At 41.8% G+C, this 23,215-nt stretch overlaps 1 protein-coding gene across 3 annotated transcripts in view; it reads left to right on the top strand.

The window, feature by feature from the left end:
* LOC111871380 (glycerol-3-phosphate acyltransferase 4) overlaps nucleotides 1-23,215 on the top strand; it is a 70,860-nt gene that overhangs the window by 26,996 nt on the left and 20,649 nt on the right. For all 3 annotated transcript variants that reach the window (XM_023864457.2, XM_023864459.2, XM_023864458.2), the window contains exons 2-4: nucleotides 14,423-14,737; nucleotides 18,457-18,594; nucleotides 22,047-22,181. In XM_023864457.2, the coding sequence (XP_023720225.1) occupies nucleotides 14,423-14,737; nucleotides 18,457-18,594; nucleotides 22,047-22,181 (588 nt within the window). The remainder of the gene's footprint in view (nucleotides 1-14,422; nucleotides 14,738-18,456; nucleotides 18,595-22,046; nucleotides 22,182-23,215) is intronic.

Here is a 23,215-nt window from a genome sequence, read left to right as displayed (position 1 = left end):
ATGGAGAATTTGATGGAATGAAGATTGGCAGGGGAAACCGAAGTACTCGAAAACCTGCCCCAGCGCCACTTTGTCCACCACAAATCCCACTTTCCCAGACCCGGGATCGAACCCGGGCCGCCACGGTGGGAATGTCGGCGAAGTAAATACCAACTTTAGCGAGTAGAGGATGTCACGTGGTCAGCGCAACGGATCCCCATGGCCGTTAATCTCGGTTTTCTAGACCGGAGTGTAGCAATATACACGAAACAAAATGTGCTGATGATGGCTTCGTGTGGCAGAAATTTGTCATGAAGTGTTGTAACCAACAAGCTACGAAAATGTTGCATTTACAAGACTGTGTCTTACGTATGCATCGAGTTCCGGGGCGTAAGGTTATTGTATTAATGCAATGTATAGAGTCTATTACATACATACCGTATCTGGACAGTTCTGGATTAAATTAATGTAATATGTAGACTCAATTAAAGATAAGACTTCGTATAGACAGTACCTTAATTAGTGAGTTCTGGAATGGAAACTGTTACCGTCTAATTATGGGCGTGTTAAGTCGCCGTTGTGAGAAACGTTGAAACTATAGTACTCCTGCCAAGCAATTTCATTCTGAATTCTACTTGTATTTTGGAGCAAGAAATTACTTTACTTGATAGTATATATAACAAATATTATTCATATATTAATATTTTTTAATTTTCCATTGATTTTAGTGGACCTGTGTCTTGTTATGTTTTGATTATGCGTTATAGTATCTGTAACGGAGTTAGCTGTGGAACAGCGGCCTCCGTAGTCTAAGAGGTAACGTTCCCACCTCATGACTCGTAGTACGCAGGTTCAAATACCCGGCGGAGGTCGTCGAATTTTTAAGGGCGGAAAAATTCAGGGAACAAGTCCTTCGGGAGGGACTTTAAGCCGTGGGTCCCGTGTCGTAGCTTTACGGCACATAAAAGAACCTCATATCTCCAAAGGAGGTCACTGAGTCAAATTAACGGACGTTTCCCGCCCAACAGCAGTCTCTAATACCTCTGGTAGATGGGGGAAGCATTATAGATACCTCTCAGCTAGTAGAGTCGGTCTCGCTGGCTGGGCGGGACTGATGGTAAGCACCAGTACCGGTAGGATATAGAGACTGGTAGAAATCATAGAGAGAAGCACAACGGACCAATACAGGTCTCAGTGCATGGGGAAACCCACCCTCTCCAATAGCTAACTAACTAACTAACTAGCTGTGGAACAGTTCCAAAAAAGAACGTTGGAATCCATGCGTACTCTGCATTGCAAAAGGCCTAGACTTTTCTCTTGGTATTTATATTATTAGCCGTCCAGTTGATGTGGCTTTTAGTAAAACATACCCCATCGATTAAAGTATTCCAGTGTTGGGGCTTTTTTTCGGAGAGTCGCCATTTTCATTATGCAGTAGCATGCAGCACCGAAGACGCAATAGCGTAACTATGAACTGGTATGAAGGTCATTAACTACTGCCATAAATTTCTGTGCAAGAACTTTGTAAGAGTCATCTACATAGCAGGTTGGCTGAGCGCGGTGTACCTGACTAGTATCCTGGGCACCGGAGTCAGTACTACCACGTGTGGCGGTTTCCTAGTTACCTCTACTTCATATACGGACGTCTTGGGTTACAATCTCGACCCAGAAACCTCACCTTGAAGTTTGGCGGTTCCGCACGCTTTTTAACTTTCCATACAGTAATTATGTCTTTCTCTAATACAGACATGGGTGCGCGGTAGCGTAGTTGGTTGAGGCCCTATGCTACAAGCCGGAAGGTCGTGGGTTCGAGTCCCAATGAGGTGGATTTTTCAATTGACCTAATCCTTCCAGCCGCACTATGACCCTGGGGTCGACTCAGCCTCTAAGAGAAATAAGTACCAGGAATCTTCATGGGAAGTAAAGGACGGCCGGCGCATAAGGCTGACAACCTTACCGCCATCTGTGAGCCGATTGTCTAGAGAAAACGTGGGACAATCGGCGGTCGCTCAGTCGGTATAGTTCGCTTGCGGACTAAACCCACGGAGTTTATTAGTATGCTTTAGTCATGGTCTCTGTGTAGCTTCTGATAAAGTTGAGCAATGGGAGAACTCTTACGAAAATTCAAGTTCATTAATGGTCGATTTCGTTTAAATAAGAACTGGAATTTTGCCTGAAGGTTCGCCTGCTTTCCTGCTGGAAGCGACGTTCAGTGGCCCCAGAAACTTACGCTTCTGTTACTTAAGCGCTCTATAGATGTAAGGGATAGATGGGGAATTTCGGAAGAGCTTTAGTATGAGAATTCAGTTCTTTATACGGCTTGCCTCATTTGAATTTTGTTATGTCACGGACGTGTTGTGTGTGAGTCCAAGAACAAAGGAACGTTAATGGTAATGACCATTCTGAACAATAAAAGTAGTTTCAGAATTACAGTGCAGATTTTTCTGTGTGGACATGCCACATGCAGTCTGTATATACGTAATAGCCGCATTTGCATCCCTCCGTCCGCCCGACACTGTTTTACCAGAATTCTCATTGTAGAAAAAAATGGTTAATATAAGACATGCAGGGTTTGAAGTTCTCACAGCGGTGGTTTTCAAGAGTTACATCGTCTGGGATATAATACGGCATTATTTTCCAGAAGATAGAACTGTTCAGTACAAGGCATGTTTTTCTTGCAGAGACAATCCCATGGAAATTAATTATTTTTTTCTATGTCGGGAGTTGATCACAGGGATTTTGAACCTCTAACGTGTACGTCGGATGTACAAACCGTCCTGTTTCTCCCAAACGGTGCATTATAGAAAGAGTTCATTTTGGCGAGTTGCCTTTTGAACGGTAACTGGTTTCTTTTATATCAGTGACAGGATGCCCAAAAGGCTAATTCGACACACACTTCAAAACATTTGTAGCGTTGTGAATAATTTTCCATGTGTGCCATCTTGAAAACTTCAATTCTACATGGCAGATGGACATATGTGCGATTGCTGTGGAATATCTGGCGAAAAGAGCGAAGCTTACACCAGATTGTGGGTTTATGCATTTTGATTTGTGTTAAGATAACTTGCTTATGTTCAAGTACTTATAAAACAGCATACTACAGTTTCCTGGTACTCATTTCTGTTAGAGGCTGAGTCGACCCCAGGGCCATAGTGCGACTGGAAGGATTATTTAAATTGAAAAAATAAATCCAGTGACCTCATCGGGATTTGATCCCGCGACCTTCCGGCCTGTAGCATAGTGCCTCAACCAAGTACGCTACCGCGTGCCCCCGAATAACAAATTACAGTGAAGATCTTTCAGCACGGGCACCTAGTCTGTGTTTAAATTCAGCTCTACTATAAGTTTAAAATCCGAAAAATTTCCGCTCTTAATATATATTTTATTGGTACGCACCACATAATCCAAGGCTACTGTGGAGTCCTGTGTTTATCTGTGACTTGTTTTGAAGGAACGAAGGTGGTAATATAAAGGTAAAGCCCTGGCCTACCGTCCAGAAAGTTTCATGTTCGAGGCTATCCGAATTTTTCATCTTTTNACCACCACCACCACCACCACCACGACTACTTCAAAAACACTCTGTGGCCTGTAGTCCGCAAGCGAGTTATACCGACCGAGCGACCGTCGCATGTAGGCGAAGTTAGTGCCAACTTTTGCGGATAGAGGGTGTCGCGTGGTCAGCGCAACACATTCCCACGGCTGTTAATCTTGGGCTTGTAGACTGGACTCCTTTCTTGACCCACTACTCAGAAAATCAGGTAGCGCCGGTAATCGAACCCGGGACCTCTGGATCTGTAGCAGGAACTCTGACCACTAGACCACAGAGGCTGTCCCACAACCACTTCATCTCAGTCATTGGTTGCTTCCATAAAACTTCATGGATTCTTCCGTGGCTTTGAGCAGGCGGGTAGAGGTTTGGAATGTAAGAGATCATACTTGAAAGCGTAATTCGTAGCACATGGGAGAAAATGAGGTGGTGATTGTACGTATAGTGTACGTACCAACGTCAAGTAAACGAATCTCTCGACGTTGAGTTTTTGCTAAACTTATTCAGTTTTGCCTGAGGATGAATTATTGGAAAGTAATTGGAAGAAAGCTGTCTTGGCCTAATCGAGGTACTTTCCCGGAATTTGCCTGGAGGGACTGGGGAAAATCACAAAGAAATCTAAGGATAGACGGTGTCCCTGCCGAGGTTCCAACCGAACATTTCCCGAATACGATTCAAGAGCGTTACCGCTACGTCAACCCGTCCGGGTTCATCTGACGAGTGTAGTGGAATGTAATATTATTAGGTCATTAAAGTGAAGGAGGATACAATGGGCGTGGCATGTAGTGTACAGGACGAGATGATAAGCACAGCTTTGTCAGAAATCTCAAGGAAGGTGACCACTTTGGAGACATAGACCTAGATGGGAAGATAATATGAAATTTACTTTTAGAAAAACCTGGATATGAAGGGATGGATTGAACTGGCTTAGGATAGGGTCCACTGGCGGTCTTTTATTGATGCGGTGATGAACTTTCTGGTTCCATAAAAGTTTAATATTTTTTGACCAGCTACGTAACTATCAACTTTGCAAGAGAGAGTCTGCACCTCAGCCGTGTAGTTAAGTTTTGTCACGGATGTTTTATATAATGTTCTGTCCTTACTGTCATCAAACAGGTACTTATTTTTAAATCATTTGTCTTTTAGGGGTGTCAGTATGTAGAGACGTCTGTTGCATTTTTCTAATTAATTGTAACACAAATGAAAAATGCGCACTTACTTTTAATGGGCAACCTGAAGAAAGGAGACTACTTGTGAGACCTGTGCGTAGATGGGAGAATATCATTGAAATCAGTCTTAAATAGGGTTTATGAGGTTAAGGCTCAGGATAAGGTTAAATGATAGCGGCCTCCGTAGTCTAGGGTAACGTTCCCATCTCATGACTCAAGGTACGCGGCTTCAAACCCGGCGGAGGTCGTGGAATTTTTAAAGGGAAAAATTCAAGGAAGAAGTCCTCCGGGAGAGACTTCAAGCCGTGGGTCCCGTGTCGTAGATTTAGGGCACGTAAAAGAACCTCATGCCTCTAGGAGGCCTCCGAGCTAAATTAGGCCAAAAGTTTCCCGCCCAAATAGTTTCCAATGCCTCCGATAGATGGGGAAGTATTAGATACCACTGCCAGAGGAGGGACGACCTCGCTGACAGAAAGGGACTTATTATTAGATACCACTGCCAGGTAGAGGGTAGAAACCTCGCTGACAAAAAGGGACTGATAGCGAGCACCAGTATAGGTAGGGATGGAGACGGTAGAAATTGAATGGGGGATGTACAATAGACTATCAGTCGCGGTGCATGGGGAAACCCACCCCCTCAATACTGAATCACTGAATACTGAAGGTTAAATGATGGAATTGTGGAACATGGAGATGAAACTTGTTCCTTAAAAACGGAAATATTCCCAGCAGGGGAACAGTATCAACAGCCTAAGAAGATATTGTCAGTAAAGGGGTCACAAATGGAAGTGAAACAGCTGTAATGGACGTAACATCTTTCCTGTGTGTATCACTAGGTAGCAGCACACTCCAGCTTCATGACAGTCTAGGTAGCAGACGCGCACGCGCATGTTCAGAGGCTGGTTTCAGTAGTCGAAATGGCGATCGTGCTTAAGGAGTCTCCTACCTGAGAGCAGGGTTTTCTTGTGGGCAAAAGGACTCCGTGCAAATAATATTCACAAATATTTTTTTCCTGTTTACGGTGGGAGGTGTTTGTCGCGCAAAGCGGTTCACAACTGGGTCGAGAAATTCTCTCAAGGACGTTCGAAAGTCGCAGATGGTACCCGAGCAAGTCGCCCGATTGAGATTGTGACAGAATCAACTGTGCAGCGGGTGGAAGGATTGATTCGAGCTGACAGGAGGGTAACGATAGACAAAGCAGCAACTGAAGTAGGGTTTTCCCATAGTTAAGCATACAGCATAATGCATGATTTTTTGAAGTTTCAGAAAGTGAGCGCACGTTGGGTGCCCAGGGAACTAAAGGATCGAGATAAAATTAACATCTATTACGGTATGCAGATGAAGGAAAAGATATGCTTAATGGGATTATTACTGAGGACGAATCATGAGTGCGTCACTACAACCCGAATCAAAGCGTGCTTCGATGCAATGGGAACATCCCAGTTCATATTCAGCCAAAAATGTTGAAGGTTACGCCATCATCTGGGAAGGTTATGATTACCGTGCTTTGGGACTCTCTGGGAGTAATGTTAGCCCATTTTCAGAAGCCTGGTGAAAATGTGAATTCTGCATCATATTGTGAAATTCTATTGAAGCTTCAGGATGCAATTGGCAGAAAACATCCAGGCAAACTGGCAAGAGGGGTACTGCTTCATCATGACAATGGCAGAACCCATGCAGCCCGAGAAACCCAGGAGAGAATTAAGAAAATACAGCGGGAACTTCTTGAAATGCCGCCTCACTGCCCAAACTTACCCCTAGTGATTTCCATCTGTTTGGTCCGCTGAAAAATCACCCTGGTGGCAAACGTTTCGCTGATGAAGAGGTTGGTAACGGAAGTGTGGAAGTGGCTGAGAAAACAGCCCAAAGGCTTCTATGCTTCGAATTTCGACGCACTGTTAAAGCGATGGGACAAGTGTCAATGAAGAAAGCAGTCTTCTGGGATATGGCGCCGTGCAGATGTTGTGTTTACCGACGTTTCGGAGGAACATTTCGCCCCCATTTTCAGGGTAGAAGAAGAAAGAAGAAAATCCGCAAGCGAAGAACCAGCGTGAGCAGGTGTAAATAGACTAATGTCGAGAAAAAACCCAGCTGTATAATAGCAGGAAGAGACGGGTGAGGGGCTACATGGGAAATCAGGAGAGGGGAAGGGTCTGGTGAGGTGGGTCGGGTCTTGGTGGCGAGAATGTAGGTATTCTGAAGCTGAATGCGGTGTCCCAAATCGATGACTTGTCCGGTCAAAGATAGCCTGGGACTAAGGACACCAGGTGTATACAGAATCCCCTGCGAGTGCGGCAAGGTCTATATTGGGTAGACTGGCCGCTCCGTGGACACGAGGTTGAAGGAGCATCAGCGGTACATCCGTCTCGAACATCCGGACAAGTCGGCTGTGGCTGAACACAGCATCGATTTGGGACACCGCATTCAGCTTCAGAATACCTCCATCCTCGCCACCAAGACCCGATGTATGAACCGCATCATTAGGGAGGCCATTGAACTTGAACTCCATCCCGACAATATGAACAGAGAGGTGGGGTTTTGTCTCAGCAAGTCATGGAAGCCTCTCATCTGTTCCCTCAAGAAACCTCCGGGACATGACGCCATATCCACAGGGCCACGCAGGTCCATGCCCGATTCGCATCGCAGCCCCTAAACTTCGGGGTTAATGCCCTCCTATTAACCTCGTCTTTCTCGCCCTGATACGATTTCTATACCTGCTGACGCTGGTTCTTCGCTTGCGGATTTTTCTTTTTCCTTCTACCCTGAAGATGTAGGCGATACATTCCTCCGAAACGTCGGATAACACAACATCTACACGGCGCCATATCCCAGAAGACTGCTTTCTTCATAGTCACCACCGTGAAAACCTAAAATCTTACAAAATGTATAAATGCTGGTGGATATATCGAGAAATACATGTTTATTCCTGGCGTGAATATCACATGTTTTACGTTTTATATCCATTTGTGCCTTATTAACTGACTATCACTTGTACTTTAGAGTCATTTGATGAGTGGCAGACAATGTAGATGATATGACCACTTATTTGTATTCGACATCGGTGTGGTTCCAATTTAAACCCGAATTGGCTAAAGGACTGAAGGTTTTAATTCTTTTCCTAAGATCTTCAGTGGAAGCTGCCATTGCCACCCTTTACGTCATAATGAACCTATTTGATAGTGTCGCAGTTGAGTGGTTAGCACCCCTAAGGATGTTCAGGAGACTGATTATTCCGACAGAGTTGATTGTTGTGGTTTTTATTACTCTACGAGAAAATTCCGGGGTAGTAATTGTAAACGTAAGACCACCACTTATTTTCCTTTCGCATTTTCGAATTCATTATTCATAATCCTACAATTCTACCCTAAGATGTGGTCGAAAAAACGCCCATAAATAATTCAAGGAACAGTGAATTAAATTGGGTTCTAAACGACCAGTGAAACAAATTGCCATATTATCTGCATACATATGAAGTGTCTCGGATGTTTTGGTGCATGATCTGACCATTTCAGTCTAGGGGGATATGGGTCTGTATGGCTGCTTAATGTGTGCCAGTAGACTTACTTATGGAGCTGAGCCCTTCTTGAGGAGAAGCAGAATCTGCAGCTACTGAAGAATTTCCCTGCATTTTATGGAACCCGAAGGTTCATTACCGTGTTCACAAGAGCCCTCCACTTGTCCCTATCCTGAGCCAGATCAATCCAATCCATACCATTCCGTCCTATCTTTCTAAGATCCATTTTAACATTGTCCACCCACCTATGCATTGGTTTTCCCAGTGATCTCTTTTCTTCTGACTTTCCCACCAATGTCCTATATGCATTCCTCTTCTCCCCATTCGTGCTACATGCTCTGCCCACCTCGTCCTCCTTGACTTGATCATTCTAATTATATTTGGAGAAGCGTACAAGTTATGAAGCTCCTCATTATGCAGTTTTCTCCAACCTCCTGTCACTTTATCCCTCTTTGGTCCAAATATTCTAAACACCCTGTTCTCAAACACTCTCAGTCTATGTTCCTCCCTTAATGTCAGAGACCAAGTTTCATACTCATACAGAACCACAGGAAAAATTATAGTTTTGTATATTCTAATTTTTATGTTTTTGGACAGCAGACGTGAAGACGAAAGGTTCTGGACTGAGTGTGTGCCAATAGACAGATGCCTAAAAGGAAAGTATGCCATAGGTGAAAGTAAATGACAGACAGACGTCACACAAAAGTAACTACTTTTTGAAGTTGCTGCCAGGCATTTTTATGCTTTCCGTGTTTTTAACTGAGTGCACCTGACTTTCATCCCGTGCTTGAATACAAATCTGAAAAATTGTTAAGTGCGATCGAATAGTTGGCACCGTTTTTTGGTAACTGATGACTGAAACGGGTCGTGTCAGCTCAGTTGTTGAGGCTCCTTATCAGTTTGCTCAGTCTCTCCAAACGTGGCAACAGTATTTCGAAGTAGGTCCAGGCCGTCCTTGCCAACTTTACGTAATCATCGTCGGAGATCATTCAGTGCCCAAGAGTACATCGACCACGCTGCGACTTTATAGTTCCCAGGCGTTTGACAGTAAAAGCTTACCAGCTTCTGGCAACACGATACCTAAACTGCGCCGTCTAGCAGATGGTGTGAGGTGATCACAATTTGCTTCTAATCCTTCTCCGTTTACAGGGCGTAGACTCGGGTAGAGGCCGTCTACTTAGTTTTAGCTCTCTGTTTTTTTGAACTAAGCTACTTCCAGTGCATCAAGGCATCGTATGACTACGTGTCGTTCCCAGTAGCGATGCAAGTGGAATCGAATTCCAGAACCCGCATTATAATATAGTAATTCTTCCGAACTTTCTAGTGATCTGGATCGTGTGTCTGCGTTTGAAAAGTCGTTTCTATTCGTGCCCTCTCACCAGTCTACTCTATTAGGGCCGCGCAGTAGGTCAGGAGATTAGTTGCTGGCTTCCCAAAGCGGCGGCCCGGTTTCGAATCCGGTTCAAATCGTGGGATTTGTGGTGAACATGGTGGCGCTGGGGCAGGTTTTCTTCCAGTTCTTCGGTTTCCCCAGCCAATCTTCATTATCATCAGGGGCTGGTGCGATGGGCTAGTAGTGGCCGCAGTACCAAGTGAATTCAATCTCACCCCAATAATAATAATAATAATAATAATAATAATAATAATAATAATAATACGACTCTATTAACGTCTGAAGTTAAAGGAGCATTAAACGAATGATCATTTATGAGAGGGATCCGTTTTTTTTTCCAGCCGTTCACAGAAATAAACAATAAATACAATTACATAAACGTAGTAGTGTACTACTACTACTATTACTACTACTACTACTACTACTACTACTACTGCTGCTGCTGCTGCTGCTGCTGTTAATGAAATTGAAGAATCCTGTCTTCTGGGATATAGCGCCGTATAATCCGTTGAAAGTCAGCCGATGTGTCGGAGGAATATGTCGCATCCATCTTCAAGGCGGAAGAATAAACCAGCATGAATCAACAAGCAAAGTAGAGCTTGCTACCTGCGTAATGCTGGTTTCTTGCGTGCGCAATTTTTCAACATGTTCCTTCGCAACGTCGGTTGATTTGCAGCTGACTACACAATTTTATATCGTAGAAGATACAACTTTTTATAACCACAGCTGTGAGAACCTCAAATCATAAATAATAAACTGGTTAGCGCAGCGTAATGCGTCTGATATTCGAGAGTACTTTATCCTGTAAGACCGGTTCTGAGTTTTTCTTGGTTTTATTTAGTCTTTCAAGGCGAGTGCCGAATTAGATTTTAAAATCGCTGAAGACAGCTTTCATTCTCAGCCTTCCGAACGCAGTAATGCCCATTGTGTCTCATTCTACGCAATTTAACCACGGTAGCTGGCGGAGCGTCTTAAAATTTAGTAAACAGACAGTACGCCATCTCATGTAAACGGATGTAGACCAGCGTCCGAAATGTTGTATAGTCCAGCATTAAATACACCGCAGACAACGAACAGTGAATGAGTAACTTTATCTCTCTCATTTGGTTGAAGGCTCAGAAATTTTCTAGAAGCAGAAAGTTTCTTTTTATCTGACAAACAGTGTTGCTATTTATTGATGGCTAATAAGTGTGGTCGTCACTGACCTTGAAACAAATAAGAGCCGACGGAAGGCTAATTTATTTGCAGTGTTTCATACCAATCGTGTTTTTAACACTTACAGTTAATCTCAGGAGTTTGACGCCTTTTTTCATTGGTGCGAGAGCACAAGGTGTTAGACTATATACCGTATTTACGCATGTATAGGCCTCGTGCGTGTATAGGCCGCAGCCCAATTTTCAGACAGAAATTATAGAACAAATAATTTTCTTGGAATATTATTTCAGGAGTATTACACCCTGTATTACTAATTATGAATATATTTTTTTTAAAATGAAGTGTGATTTCGAATATTTCGAATATAAGCCGCACCCCAGTTTTCCTCTTGAATTTTTGGCAAAAAATGTGCGGCCTATACATGCGTAAATACGGTATGTTACTTGTGTCGTGTTTCTCGAGACTTCGGGATTCTGTTTTGCTGACAGGGTGCCATTGTTAGTGGTTTGAAACCGTCGAATTCCTCATTTAACACTGGACGTGCTGTGTGATCAGTTCCTGCAAATCGTTGACATGCTCATATTGTCTAGTCGTCCCACAGAGATTCTGACTGCGGAATTGACGATCCCATAGACTAACAGATTACAAATAAAAAAAAAAAAAAAAAACTCCGTGGCCTCTAGTCTGCAAGCGAACTATACCGACCGAGCGACCACCGCTTGTCGGCGAAGTTAGCGCCAAATTTTGCGGATAGAGGGTAACGGTTCCCCACGGCCGTTAATCTAGGTTTTCTAGACCGGAGCCGCTCTTTCCTTGACAACTCCTCAGTTACCCTCACGAAGCTTGATGGACCCCGTTGCAGACGCAGTACTTCTCAGAAAATCTAGTAGCGCCGGGAATCGAACCCGGGACTTCTGGATCTGTAGCCAGGAACTCTGACCACTAGACCACAGAGGCGGTCGATTACAGATAAAGCAACCCAAATTACAGCAGATGCTGTAAATGCCCTTGTCGTCACTGAACAGAAAACCGGAACTCCGAATGCTCACTGAAGAGAAATTAGATGAAATCGTTGCTGTTATAAGCTTGAACATTCTCTTCAACATCACTCAGATGCCTTGCACAGGCGATGGAGGTTTCAAGATTCAGATTTACTGTATGTCCGAAAATGTACTTCGGTGTGTAAATGTGAACTTTTTGCCGATGTGCTGGAATGGCGAGCGTAACGACACAGCTCATTTCCATGAGCGTATGTGAGTGAGGCAAACGGAGAACAGAAGCGATATAAGTAAACAGAACTGTGAACATTTTCTGAAGCAAGTAAGATATTTTGGCACATTGGTAGAAATGTATTATTTGCAGAACCAGTTTCCCTCTCGATTGCTACATGAAAGTCCCGCCAAGTTTAATTTCGTATTAAACCTTAGATGCGAGGACGTCAGTGAGTGTTGTATCCAGAATTAGAACTGAGTCAATTGGTTGCCCAGATTGCTGTATGTGATCGTGTCATATTCTCGAGAAATGTTGCACGCTGATATGTCTGTATCGACTAAGTTCAAGGACTCTATGCTTAGTGAAATATAGGCCTGTGCGCTTTACAAGCACTGGCCGCAGTTGACCTGATGACCTCAATGCTAACGTATTGAAATCAGTAACAGTATATAGTGTTTACAGAGCAACATTTGATTGATTCATTATTTAGATATGATTATAGATTGAGACCTTTATTGCTAATGTTAAAGTAATGTGACATTGAAAGCATCTATTAATAAATCTATAACAAGAAAGTAAATATGCATTAATTAAAATCTTGCTTTGACAAGGCAACCGCGATTGCTCAGTAAAGTGATGGACGACGACTGGAGTTTGATTCCCACGAGGGGTGTTGGTATTTTTTTTTGAACTGCCATGTTGAGAATGCCTCTAAAGCGCTGTGGTCAGCCGATAACAATGGGTTCTTTCCGACTAGGAAAACGGCCGGAGATGACCACAACTTACCGCCATTATTAGTGCTTGGAGGATTAGTTCCACGCCCTGTGCGCCTTCATGGGTTGGCTCTTAGTCACATTGATACTCAAAATTGTATTTTTATTATGTTTCACGAGTGACGCCTGTTGCAATATGACCTCGCATTTTGTTGTAGGCCTGTTAGGCAGGAATTAGATTATAACCAGCTGCTTTAGTAGTGTTGTTAAAGGATTGACTGGTGTAAAGTCAGTTGTCAAAAATAGGGCCGTTTGAAGGCAACGGTCGGCTTTGTCAGAGTATGATCTGCTTTTTTTAAGAGAAGAGTTTGATTTGTTTCATTCTGGTCCGTCACACTAACAATTACAAATATAAATCACTCCGTCCAGTGTGACCTGTAAGTTTTTTACTACATGAAAACTTAACACCCTTACATGTTTCGGTCTTTGTGGACCATCTTCAGAGGGCAAACATCACTACAAATAGGAAACCACCGTCACATAAGTTGTTTTGACGTAAAGTACGTACACTTATATGCTACAATACATAGTACACAAAATATAGACATTTCACATTTCACAAACACAGCAGTTTCCTGGGAATGTAAAGTTTTTTATAAAATTGTATAAAATTTCTTGATGCTAATTAAAAATTTTTTTGGATTGTCAATAATTAAAATTCGTAAACCATGCAGGCTCATGTTCGTCCTCCCATCGTCCCTCTTATATGGGGCAGATAATGTGCCACCTGGCTATCTTGATGTGGAGGTGCTTTATATCATCCAGGCTTTGCTCATGGCTGCTGTGTGAAACAACAGGCCGTGGAGGCCCATAGGGTTGTATAATTGTATAATTATTGCCATCACTACAATTTAATGGCATAAGGGCCTCTTACATTCTCCCTATGTCTTTCTTCATTTAATTATACCTGTTACTTTTCCTCTGCAGAGAAGGACCAGTTGTTTGCATCACATATATCTTAATCACAGAGGATTAATATATTTATGACTTTAATTTTGCCGTTAATTTTACTAAAATCTCAGGCATTTTGAATAGAAGTAAAATGCCTATAATATTGTTTGATAAGTTTTTCATATAGTTGCTGAGGCTGAAATTTCTTGCACCAGGATTTGCTGTTAATTTATGTGATGTGAGTGGGAAAGGGTAATTAGGTAAGACCTGTATGGAACTACAGGATGTAATATTTCTTGTGATGTTATGGCCTTCTGCTATACCAAAGAAAGAAATGCAATAAAATGCACCTATGTGCAGGACATGTAGCTGTCATGGCGGAAACAGGAAACAGCAACACCATATTGTTATAGCAGGCATTTGGAAAGACTGAATAGAATCGATCTTAAGGATAAACTTCAGGTGATGTGAAGTGTGAATTGAATTTGTCTGATTTGTGTTCATGTTAGTCGTGTTGAAACCTGTAGCTCTGGTATCAGAGACTTGAGTAGCTTAATCACTGGAAGGGTTAATGCATTAATCCAACAGTCATCTGGTAGAGCTGAGAAGGGCACAGATTTGTTGACTTTGATGAACATTAAAATTTGAATGACTCTCCCAAGAGACTACAGGTTTGTATTTAGGTTAGCTTAAAATCAGCTAGTTTTGCATGGAATTATCTTGGACTCAGGAAGTACAATTTTGGATATTTGTTAAATAACAACATTAAGAATAGGATGTATGTTTCAGTATGGTCGTGAAAATATTGAAATTGCAAAGAAAGACCGCCATACCAGCTGTGACAACTCTGAAAATGAGGATGAAGATGATGTGGAAGGACAAAGAGATAAAGAAAAGGGTTCCAGTAATGTCACTTGTCATTACTTAAATCACAGTAACCACATGCTGCACAAGATGGACAGGAAGCTGAAGAATGGTGTGCTGGCAAACAATTCCACAAGTGTGATTAGCAGGGAAGACTTGATCTTGGTTCCAGATCCCGAGCAGAACTACACAAGTGCAAGCACTGTGAACTCTGAGGGTGACCACACAGCTGTCATACATGTAAGTAACCCTCTGCTACATTATATATTATAGGATATACAAAGCTGTGGCAAATGAAATTGTAGTTGGTACATTTATTTTATGAGGATCATTTATAACAAGTGTACAGAGCACATATCTTCAGTATGGTTGGTACAGTGTCAGCATATGGCTTGTAAACACTTTGTAAACACTCTGTAATGACTGATACACTTACTGCGTTATAGTTCATAGAAATCAGTGTCCCATTCTTTCAACCATAATTTTACTGTCTATGTTTCTATTGGTATTAGCTTCCAAATATTCTTCCATTTCTAATTCTGAAGCAACATATGGAAAGTCACACATCTGGTACTAGTTGAGTGTGCTTGATTATGTTGCAGTGTGATTGCTATATGATGCAGGCCTGTACAGATTTAATCTAATTTTTGGAACCACCTCCAAAAATTACGGCCAGAATAAAAAGCACAATACTTCAGGTGGGATATGGACAGTTGGAACATCTACAAATAAGTAATAGCCAGTTCCTTCTGTGCTCAGGGAAGCCCATTGTGCCATTTATAGGAGACAAAGAGGATAGGCAAATAAAGATGAAGGGAAAGGAATAAGTGGATCCCTTCCTACAATGACATGGCTTGTCATCAGGTTGTGGATGGAGAAGATGGTCTCCAGGTATGGAAGGCGGCTGCAGATATATTGAATAAGGAGTCGCTGAAGCCACAAGGGGTGGTCTGCCAGCTTGGGGGTTGGGCAAAGTCCTCTCCTTGAAGTCCTCCATATATAAGTTTGTGAGGGCACTTGACTTGGCCCCACACAAACCCCGCTGCTGGTTTCGCTACATGGACGACACCTTCATCATCTGGCCACACGGGTCCGACAAGCTTAAGGACTTCCCTAACAACCTAAATAGTATACACCAGTGTATTCAGTTCATAATGGAGTCCGAAACTGAGGGCCACCTCCCCTTCCTGGATATGGATATTTACAGGAGAAATGACGGTTCTCTGGGCCATAGGGATTACCGCAAATCCACCCATACAAGCCTCTACCGTAACGCTGCATCCCAGCACCACCCATCCAACAAGCAAGTTGTACTTTCCACATTGGTGCGCAGGGCTAGAGATCTATGCGATCAAGACAGCCTACATGCAAAGTTGGTGCTTCTGGGTGACGTTTTCAGGCAGAACGGTTGCAACAACTGGCAGATCCACAGACTTCTCAACTGTCATCCGAGCATCAGTCAGCCTGACAATAAAAAGACTCAGTCGCCTTCCTGCCCTATGTCGGGACTATATTCAGCCAAATCAGCAGAGTGCTGTCCTGTCACAACAGATCAGTGGGCCTGCCTCCAAATAAATTATTTAGTTTCCTCCGGCCAGTCAAAGGTAGCCTGGGACTAAGGACACCAGGTGTATACAGAATCCCCTGTGAGTGCGGCAATGGGCAGACGGGCCGTTCCGTGGACACGAGGTTGAAGGAGCATCATCGGACATCCGTATCGAACATCCGGACAAGTCAGCCATGGCTGAACACAGCATCAATTTGGGACACCACATACAGCTTCAGAATACCTACATCCTCGCCACCAAGACCCGATATATGGACCGCATCATTGGGGAGGCCATTGAGGTTGAACTCCATCCTGACAATATGAACAGAGAGGTGGGGTTTTGTCTCAGCAAGTCATGGAAGCCTCTCATCTGTTCCTTCAAGAAACCTCCGGGAAATGACGCCAGATCCACAAGGCAACGGAGGTCCATGCCCGATTCGCATTGCAGCCCCTAAACTTCGGGGTTAATGCCCTCCTGTTAACCTTGCCCTGACACGATTTCTATACCTGCTTGGGCCTGCTATGTGCTGGCCCACCTCCCCAGACCCTTCCCCTCTCCACTATACTGATTTCCCATGTAGCCCCTCTCCCCCTTCTCTTCCTGCCCTTATACAGTTCGACTCGACATTACTCTGTGAACACCTGCTCGCGGTGGTTCCTTGGTCGCAGAGTCTCTTCTCTTTTTCTTCTACCCTGAAGATGGAGGCGATACGTTCCTCCGAAACGTCGGTCAACACAATATCTACACGGCGCAAAATCCCAGAAAATTGCTTTCTTCTTAGTCACCGCCATGAAAACCTCAATTCTTACATTCATAACTTGTACTCTTCGCCAAGTGTATTTAGAATGGCCAAGTAAAAGAGTGTGAGATTTGGAGGGTATGCAGCACAAATGGGGAGAAGAGGAATGCATATAGGATTTTGGTGGGAAAGCCAGAAGGAAGAACCAAATGTAGGTGGGATGATAACATTAAAATAGATATTAGAGAGGTAGAATGGGGTGGTATGGACTGAATTGATCTGGCTCAGGATAGGGACTAGTGGAGGGCTCTTGTGAGCACGGTTATGAACCTTTGAGTTCCATAAAATGTTGGAAAATTCTTGAGCCGCTGTGCATCTGGCAGCTTCTCAAGGTGGCCTCAGCTGCATGAAGTTAGTTACTTTGTTACAGAGTTGAAGGGAGAGGAAGAGAAGAAGATGTGGAAAGGAATAATGTACCAGTTGCATTGGCTCATATAAGAGCTTGTATGAGTAGTCAGGGAAGTTCGGAGCACTTCGTGGCATTATGTCTGTATTCTTATTTTATATTTTAGTATTGTTCTGAGACATTGCATTTGTTATCCTTTGTCAGACATGCCTCCTATACAGTAAACCCTGATGAATAAAACTGCATAGCTAAACAAGAGGCGATTAATGCTGTTAAGTTAACAAGAATGAAGCCAGTAAAGAAACATTTATAATGCTANACGGTGCCTAAACCCAGAAGACGACTCTCTTCATTTATAATGCTAGTTCAGCAGGTGCACAAAAGTTCAGCTGAAGCAATGGGAGTCTTCCTTTACTCTGTTGAGAACATTAAGAAAAGGAAAAAGAAAACATTGATGCAGGAGAAGGCAGCTGCCTGCTTTTCAACTTCAGATATGAAGCATCAATACCATGTGAAGCTGGTTCTTGGCATTGATGATTTTATTCCAACAGCAGATAGAAAATCAGTGCACAACTTTTATCGAGTGATGAAGTGAGTGCCATCTATATCAGGGAAAGTTGCTGGGTTGATAAATTTTCAGGGAAGAATCGCTCCAAAAAATCTTGTGCAACTTATAAATGTTGCTTGTGTCATACGTGCTTTGCTTGGGTGGAACAATTCATGTGTTTAACCAAATGTGGACAAGTTAGTGACTGTTGGGAGGAAAATCGTCTGCAGTTTTCAGTTAGGTAGAACTCTTTGAACTCTTTGAAAACAAAGCTCCAGTCACAAAAGTTTGTAAAAATGTGTGTTCACATCCACATTAGACAAGGCTGAGCCAATCTGTATGCTTATTTACTCACTAAAGTAATGACAAATATACATAGGTCACATGTTCAGTTTTATTGCAACATAATGGGAGGAATGTTCTAATCATCATCATGGCAATTTTATCTTCCATGCTGACCTGACACCCAGAATGTGTGCAGACTTGATTCAGTGGGAAGTACTAAGATTATTTTTCTTTTGTGCATGCGTGCATGCTTGCTTGCCCGCGAGTGTTATGTGTAGAAGCATATTTGAATTTGTGTATAGGAAACACAGTTGAATGGAAGATTATTTCAGAATAAAATAATTTGTATTTATACCAATGACTGTAATTTATAGTTATTTTAAAATTTATATTTGGTTAAAGAAATAAAAAAAAATTACATTTTTTTTACAGAATTTTCCCAGAAGAAGATCTTTTGAGACACTGAAGCGTGAATTTGAACTATCTGATTGCCTCAATTTTGTTAAGGCTGGAGTAGAGGCTATAATTGAAGACCAAGTTACCCATAGGTTTGAGGCTGAAGAACTTAAGGTGTGTACAAAAATATGAATCATTTTCTGCCCTAAAATATTCTGAATCATTCATTCAGATTCCAGAAAGTTTCCCACCCATTTGTCATAGGCAAATTAATAGAGGCAGTTTCAGGCGAATTTTGAACTTTGGTGTAAGTGTAGGTCTATTGAAAGTTTCATAAGCACATGATATTATCATGTGGAGCGATTGAAGAATTATGCCATACAAAAAATGTTGACTGCTGCAATACTGTAGCTTTCAAAACCCATTGGCTAATAGTAAGTTTGTAATCGGGCAATGACATGCTCCCAGTACTTACCCAGTAAGGAAATAAATGTGGCAGTTCAACAGCATGAAATAGTGCCCAAAATCCTTATCCCTACGTGTGCAGGTTACTCAACTGAGATGGAAGAAGTTAAGAAAGAGAAGCTGAGGACTTTTCTGTATTGTGGTGAGTGGACACTGTTCTGAATGAAATATTAAGTGGTTTAATAATAATTACTATTGTTGAAGTTAATAGTGAATAGATCATAAAGTATAAAATTATAAATTCCTGTATTAAATACCAAGCTATGGCATGATTTATCTTGATTTAGAGTCTAGAGTGAACTTGGGAGTTTGTTAAATGAAATGTTGATACGTGGGTTATTTCAAAAGTCACGGCAACCAATTTTTTTTTGGGCAAACATGTTACAGTGAAGAAAGTTCAAAATATACTTATGAAAGGGCATGATATACTCCTGCAATTGGCTTAGTCAGATGAGTTAGATGTGAAGGGGAGTAGGTATAGTAGGCAAGAAAAATTGCACAATATGGAATGACTTTTTTTTTCATTCTTTAATCCTCAAAAAATTCAATTCAATGTTTCACGTTTCATCGATGGAAATTATCCCATTCAAGAAGTTGTCTCCTTCCATTTCATATCATTTGAGGTTCATAAGGTGTCCACTTTTGAACCTCGTTTAATTCGTGTGGCACCCACTTCACTGCAGTCTTGCACATGTGTAGGTCTTTTTGTAAAATTTGATGCACAGATGCCTGGTCAATCCTTGTATGTCTCTCTAACTCCTTCAGATACCAGTGCTCATCTTCCTCCATGCACTGGGTGATCACGGCATGAGAAACATCGGCAGGAACGGACACAGGGCGTCCACTACATTGCAAGTCGGCACTTGCTTCTCTTCCACGTTCAAATGTTTCTATCCACCTCGCAACAGTTCTGTATGGTAGAGCACGATCACCCAGAGCTTCCACAAGCTCTGAGTGACATTCAGTTGCATTTCTGCCATGAAGCACTGCTATTTTCATGTAACAACGCTGTTCCAGCCGGCTAACGTTCATTCTTGATGAAGTTTATGATCACACTGACTTCGCGCTGGACTTGCTTCCTTGTCCCTGGACTTCTGCATCATCTGGCGGCATCATGAGAAATCAGACGCTGTCTCTAAGCGTCAAATTTGGAAATTCCGGATGGAGGTTTTGAAATTTCGGAAAAATTACGTTTCCATGACTTTTGAAGTAACCCACGTATATGAAGAGAGGAGGATGAGTGTGACAGAACATGTTTAAAGTAGGGGGAGAGAGAGAGACTTAGGAGTAAGATGGTAGCTAAAGAGGGATCAGTTGTGGGATTTATTGAACACTCAGAGGTCGTTACTACAAATAATTATAACAGCCTCACTGGTTTACACACTCTAAAGATTACTGTGATTGCACCACACAGAATAAAGTCTTCTGTATCTCCTTTCACTATTCGTTGCTGGGTAACAGGTCAACAATGGCTGTTTTGACTATCCATTTTCTGGCAACAGATTTTAACACAGGAACTGTAAGAGTCATACTCCAGATATCACTGTACTGCAGCACACATCAAGTCTTCAGATCACATGTTAAGTCTACACAGGCTGACTGCTAACTTCCCATGGCTGTCTCCTCCCGATAACTGAACTCTCATTCTGTTGTACTGTGTTGTATGCCGTTGTATTCCCATTCTCTTGACTCTTCTGTACCTCACAGCTCCTAGCCTTGGAATTCACCTCTCTTCTGTAGATGCAGTATGGACCTCGCATCACAGAAAACACATGCTCTCCACTGTTGTGTTACATGACCGCATACACAAGAATGTGCCTAGTGCGCGCTGCATAGCAACAGTCTGTGCTGGAACCACAGAAAACACTGCTTCTGTATTGTTGGCCGCATTTGTGTTGCGGGCGTTGCCTAGCAATGGGTCTGTGCATCACAGTTTTGTATACAGGAGAGGCTGAATTATAATTTGACCAGGTTTGTCCCTAACTGCAGCATAGAGGGTGAGCACTTTGATCCCAAAACAGAATTTTCATACTGTGTTGCTGAAAGAGATTGTGTGACTAAATTATGGAATGTCAGAGCAGTTAGGTATGAACTAGTCACCTTATTATGTACACTTCCTTGTAGTATATGCCTTAAAATAAGAATGTAGATTAGTTGGTTGCAGCAACATTGTGACTGGGTTAACAACTCCAGAAGAAATTTGTATAAAATAGACAGTTTTCAGTATTACAGATGATGGCTGCAGTAGGAGCGATTGTTCTAAAACTGTTCTACTCTAATGCAGCTGGAGGCAGCTAATCACTCTGAAGGATAAAAAATGTTACCGTCTTTTCTCTTCCATTCTCATCTTCCATTATCACAGGGACATCTGTGGACGGACTTCCGCATTAAAACAGTCCGTAATAATCTAAATCAGATATTCATTTTCACTGTTTTTGTTAAAAATACTGTAATTGCTAGTTTTCTCTGTGTAGGCATGGAAACTGTTCTATTTTTTCTGGCCACTGTGTTGTGGAATAAATGCAGTAGTTGGAAAGGGTCTGTTAACAAACTAGCATAATTGAAAAAAAAACAATCTGAAATAAAATTCATTAATATAGGTTACTTCAAGTTAAGTGGGTCTGCTTTTCACTTTCGCATGCATGTTCTTGGATTGTGGATGTGGGAGACAGCCTCCAGGACAAGGAAGGTAGCTGCAAATGTATATAATAAGCTAACTGCAACTGCAAGGTGTTCCCTGAAAACAGAAACGCTAAAGCAGATCTTTTATCTAGACTGTTTCTCTCTGTAGGCAACTAACTATAACACTTTTGACCGAATCTTTCCATGTTCTATTCACTGAATCAAGTGATATAACAATAATTTCTTAAACTTGTATTCAGAAGATACCTGTTTCAGATCTCAGCTGTACTGTCAAGAGGGTGAATAGTACCATAATAACTTCAAACATGCTATAACGACCCCCTTTGAAGTATCTATGTATCCATTACTCATGATATCTCATTCTCTTTTACACTGTGTAACCCCTTCAGTTGTAACAGATTCTGATGTGGTCACTGATTTTCATCATGTCATCTTTTATCCTGTACTGTGTAGTTTTTATAATTGATATGGTTGTGATTAGAAAACAGAGGTGCTAAATAAATATTCTTGTCTTTCAGTCATGGAATCTACTGACAAGAACGAACCTCCATTATGAATTCATCAGTTGGAGGTTAAGCTTTATTTGGATGGTTGGTTTTTTGATGCGGTATTGTTTCCTTCTACCTGTGCGGGTCTTAATCTGCTTTATTGGTGTAAGTACACTCATCATAGTCATATTTACTAAAGAAATGCAATATGAGATTTTGATTAATTTCTGTCATGCAGGAAAGAATACAGGACTTTAAATTTCCCAGATGGCTGGATTTTAACTGCAGAGATAACAGTTGGTGACCTTGGAATGAGTGAGTTTTAAATCCCCAGGATTGTGGGGCTGATGGTTGGATTTTTAACTAATGGGAACAGTATTAATACTGAAAAACATGCGGTGCTTGGCCAACTTGACGTGTACTTGCCACGGTAATGCTTGCATGGATGATAAATTTAACTGAGTAATTTCAATAGAGTCCATTCCTGTCTAATGATAATAATAGTTGAATAAAAATTTATAATTTTATAAAAGAATGTTAATGTTATTGTTACCTGTAACTGATTAAGACAGGTTATAGTTGTTAACAGTTGCTCTCATGTGGTCATTGATCCTGTCATCTTTGGATAATTGTAGTTGTATTAAATCTCCCCAGGTGAAACTCAGTACACTTCTGGGAAATGTTCACCAAGACATGTAGCTCTTCAGGGCCCATCTGATATCCCAGCTCCCTCTAAAACAGTTCTAGCCCTTTATTAGTATTTTTCTTGAAGAATAATATCATATGTTTTGCATTTGAAAACATCTGAACTTGAGCTTAGTTCAGTGAGGGAGCTGGACTGAAGTATGCAACTTTAAATCTGTACAGAAGTATAAAATCTGTTATTGAATGAAAATCCTGATTTCTATAAACATTATTTTTACATTAGGGTGAGAATGAATTTGAATCATAGCCATTTTAATATACAGTAAAACCTGCCTTAAATGGACCCTTTATTAAACGGAAATCTGTCCCTTGACTTTGGGGCTGAAAAAGATGCTAAATAACCTGGATTCAATGGATTCTAACGCGGACAACAGAAATCAAAATAAGCCTTTATACGAAAAATTTCCAGTCTTCCAGAATGCATCGTTTAGAATAATTTTAGGCATCCTATACATTCTACAGAATTTTGTTTTCTCTAACTCTTTAAAATAAGC

This window comes from Cryptotermes secundus, unplaced genomic scaffold (genome assembly GCF_002891405.2).
Source record: "Cryptotermes secundus unplaced genomic scaffold, Csec_1.0 scaffold194, whole genome shotgun sequence".
NCBI classification, from domain to species: Eukaryota; Metazoa; Arthropoda; class Insecta; order Blattodea; family Kalotermitidae; genus Cryptotermes; species Cryptotermes secundus.
This window is presented reverse-complemented; position numbering and strand designations above follow the sequence as displayed.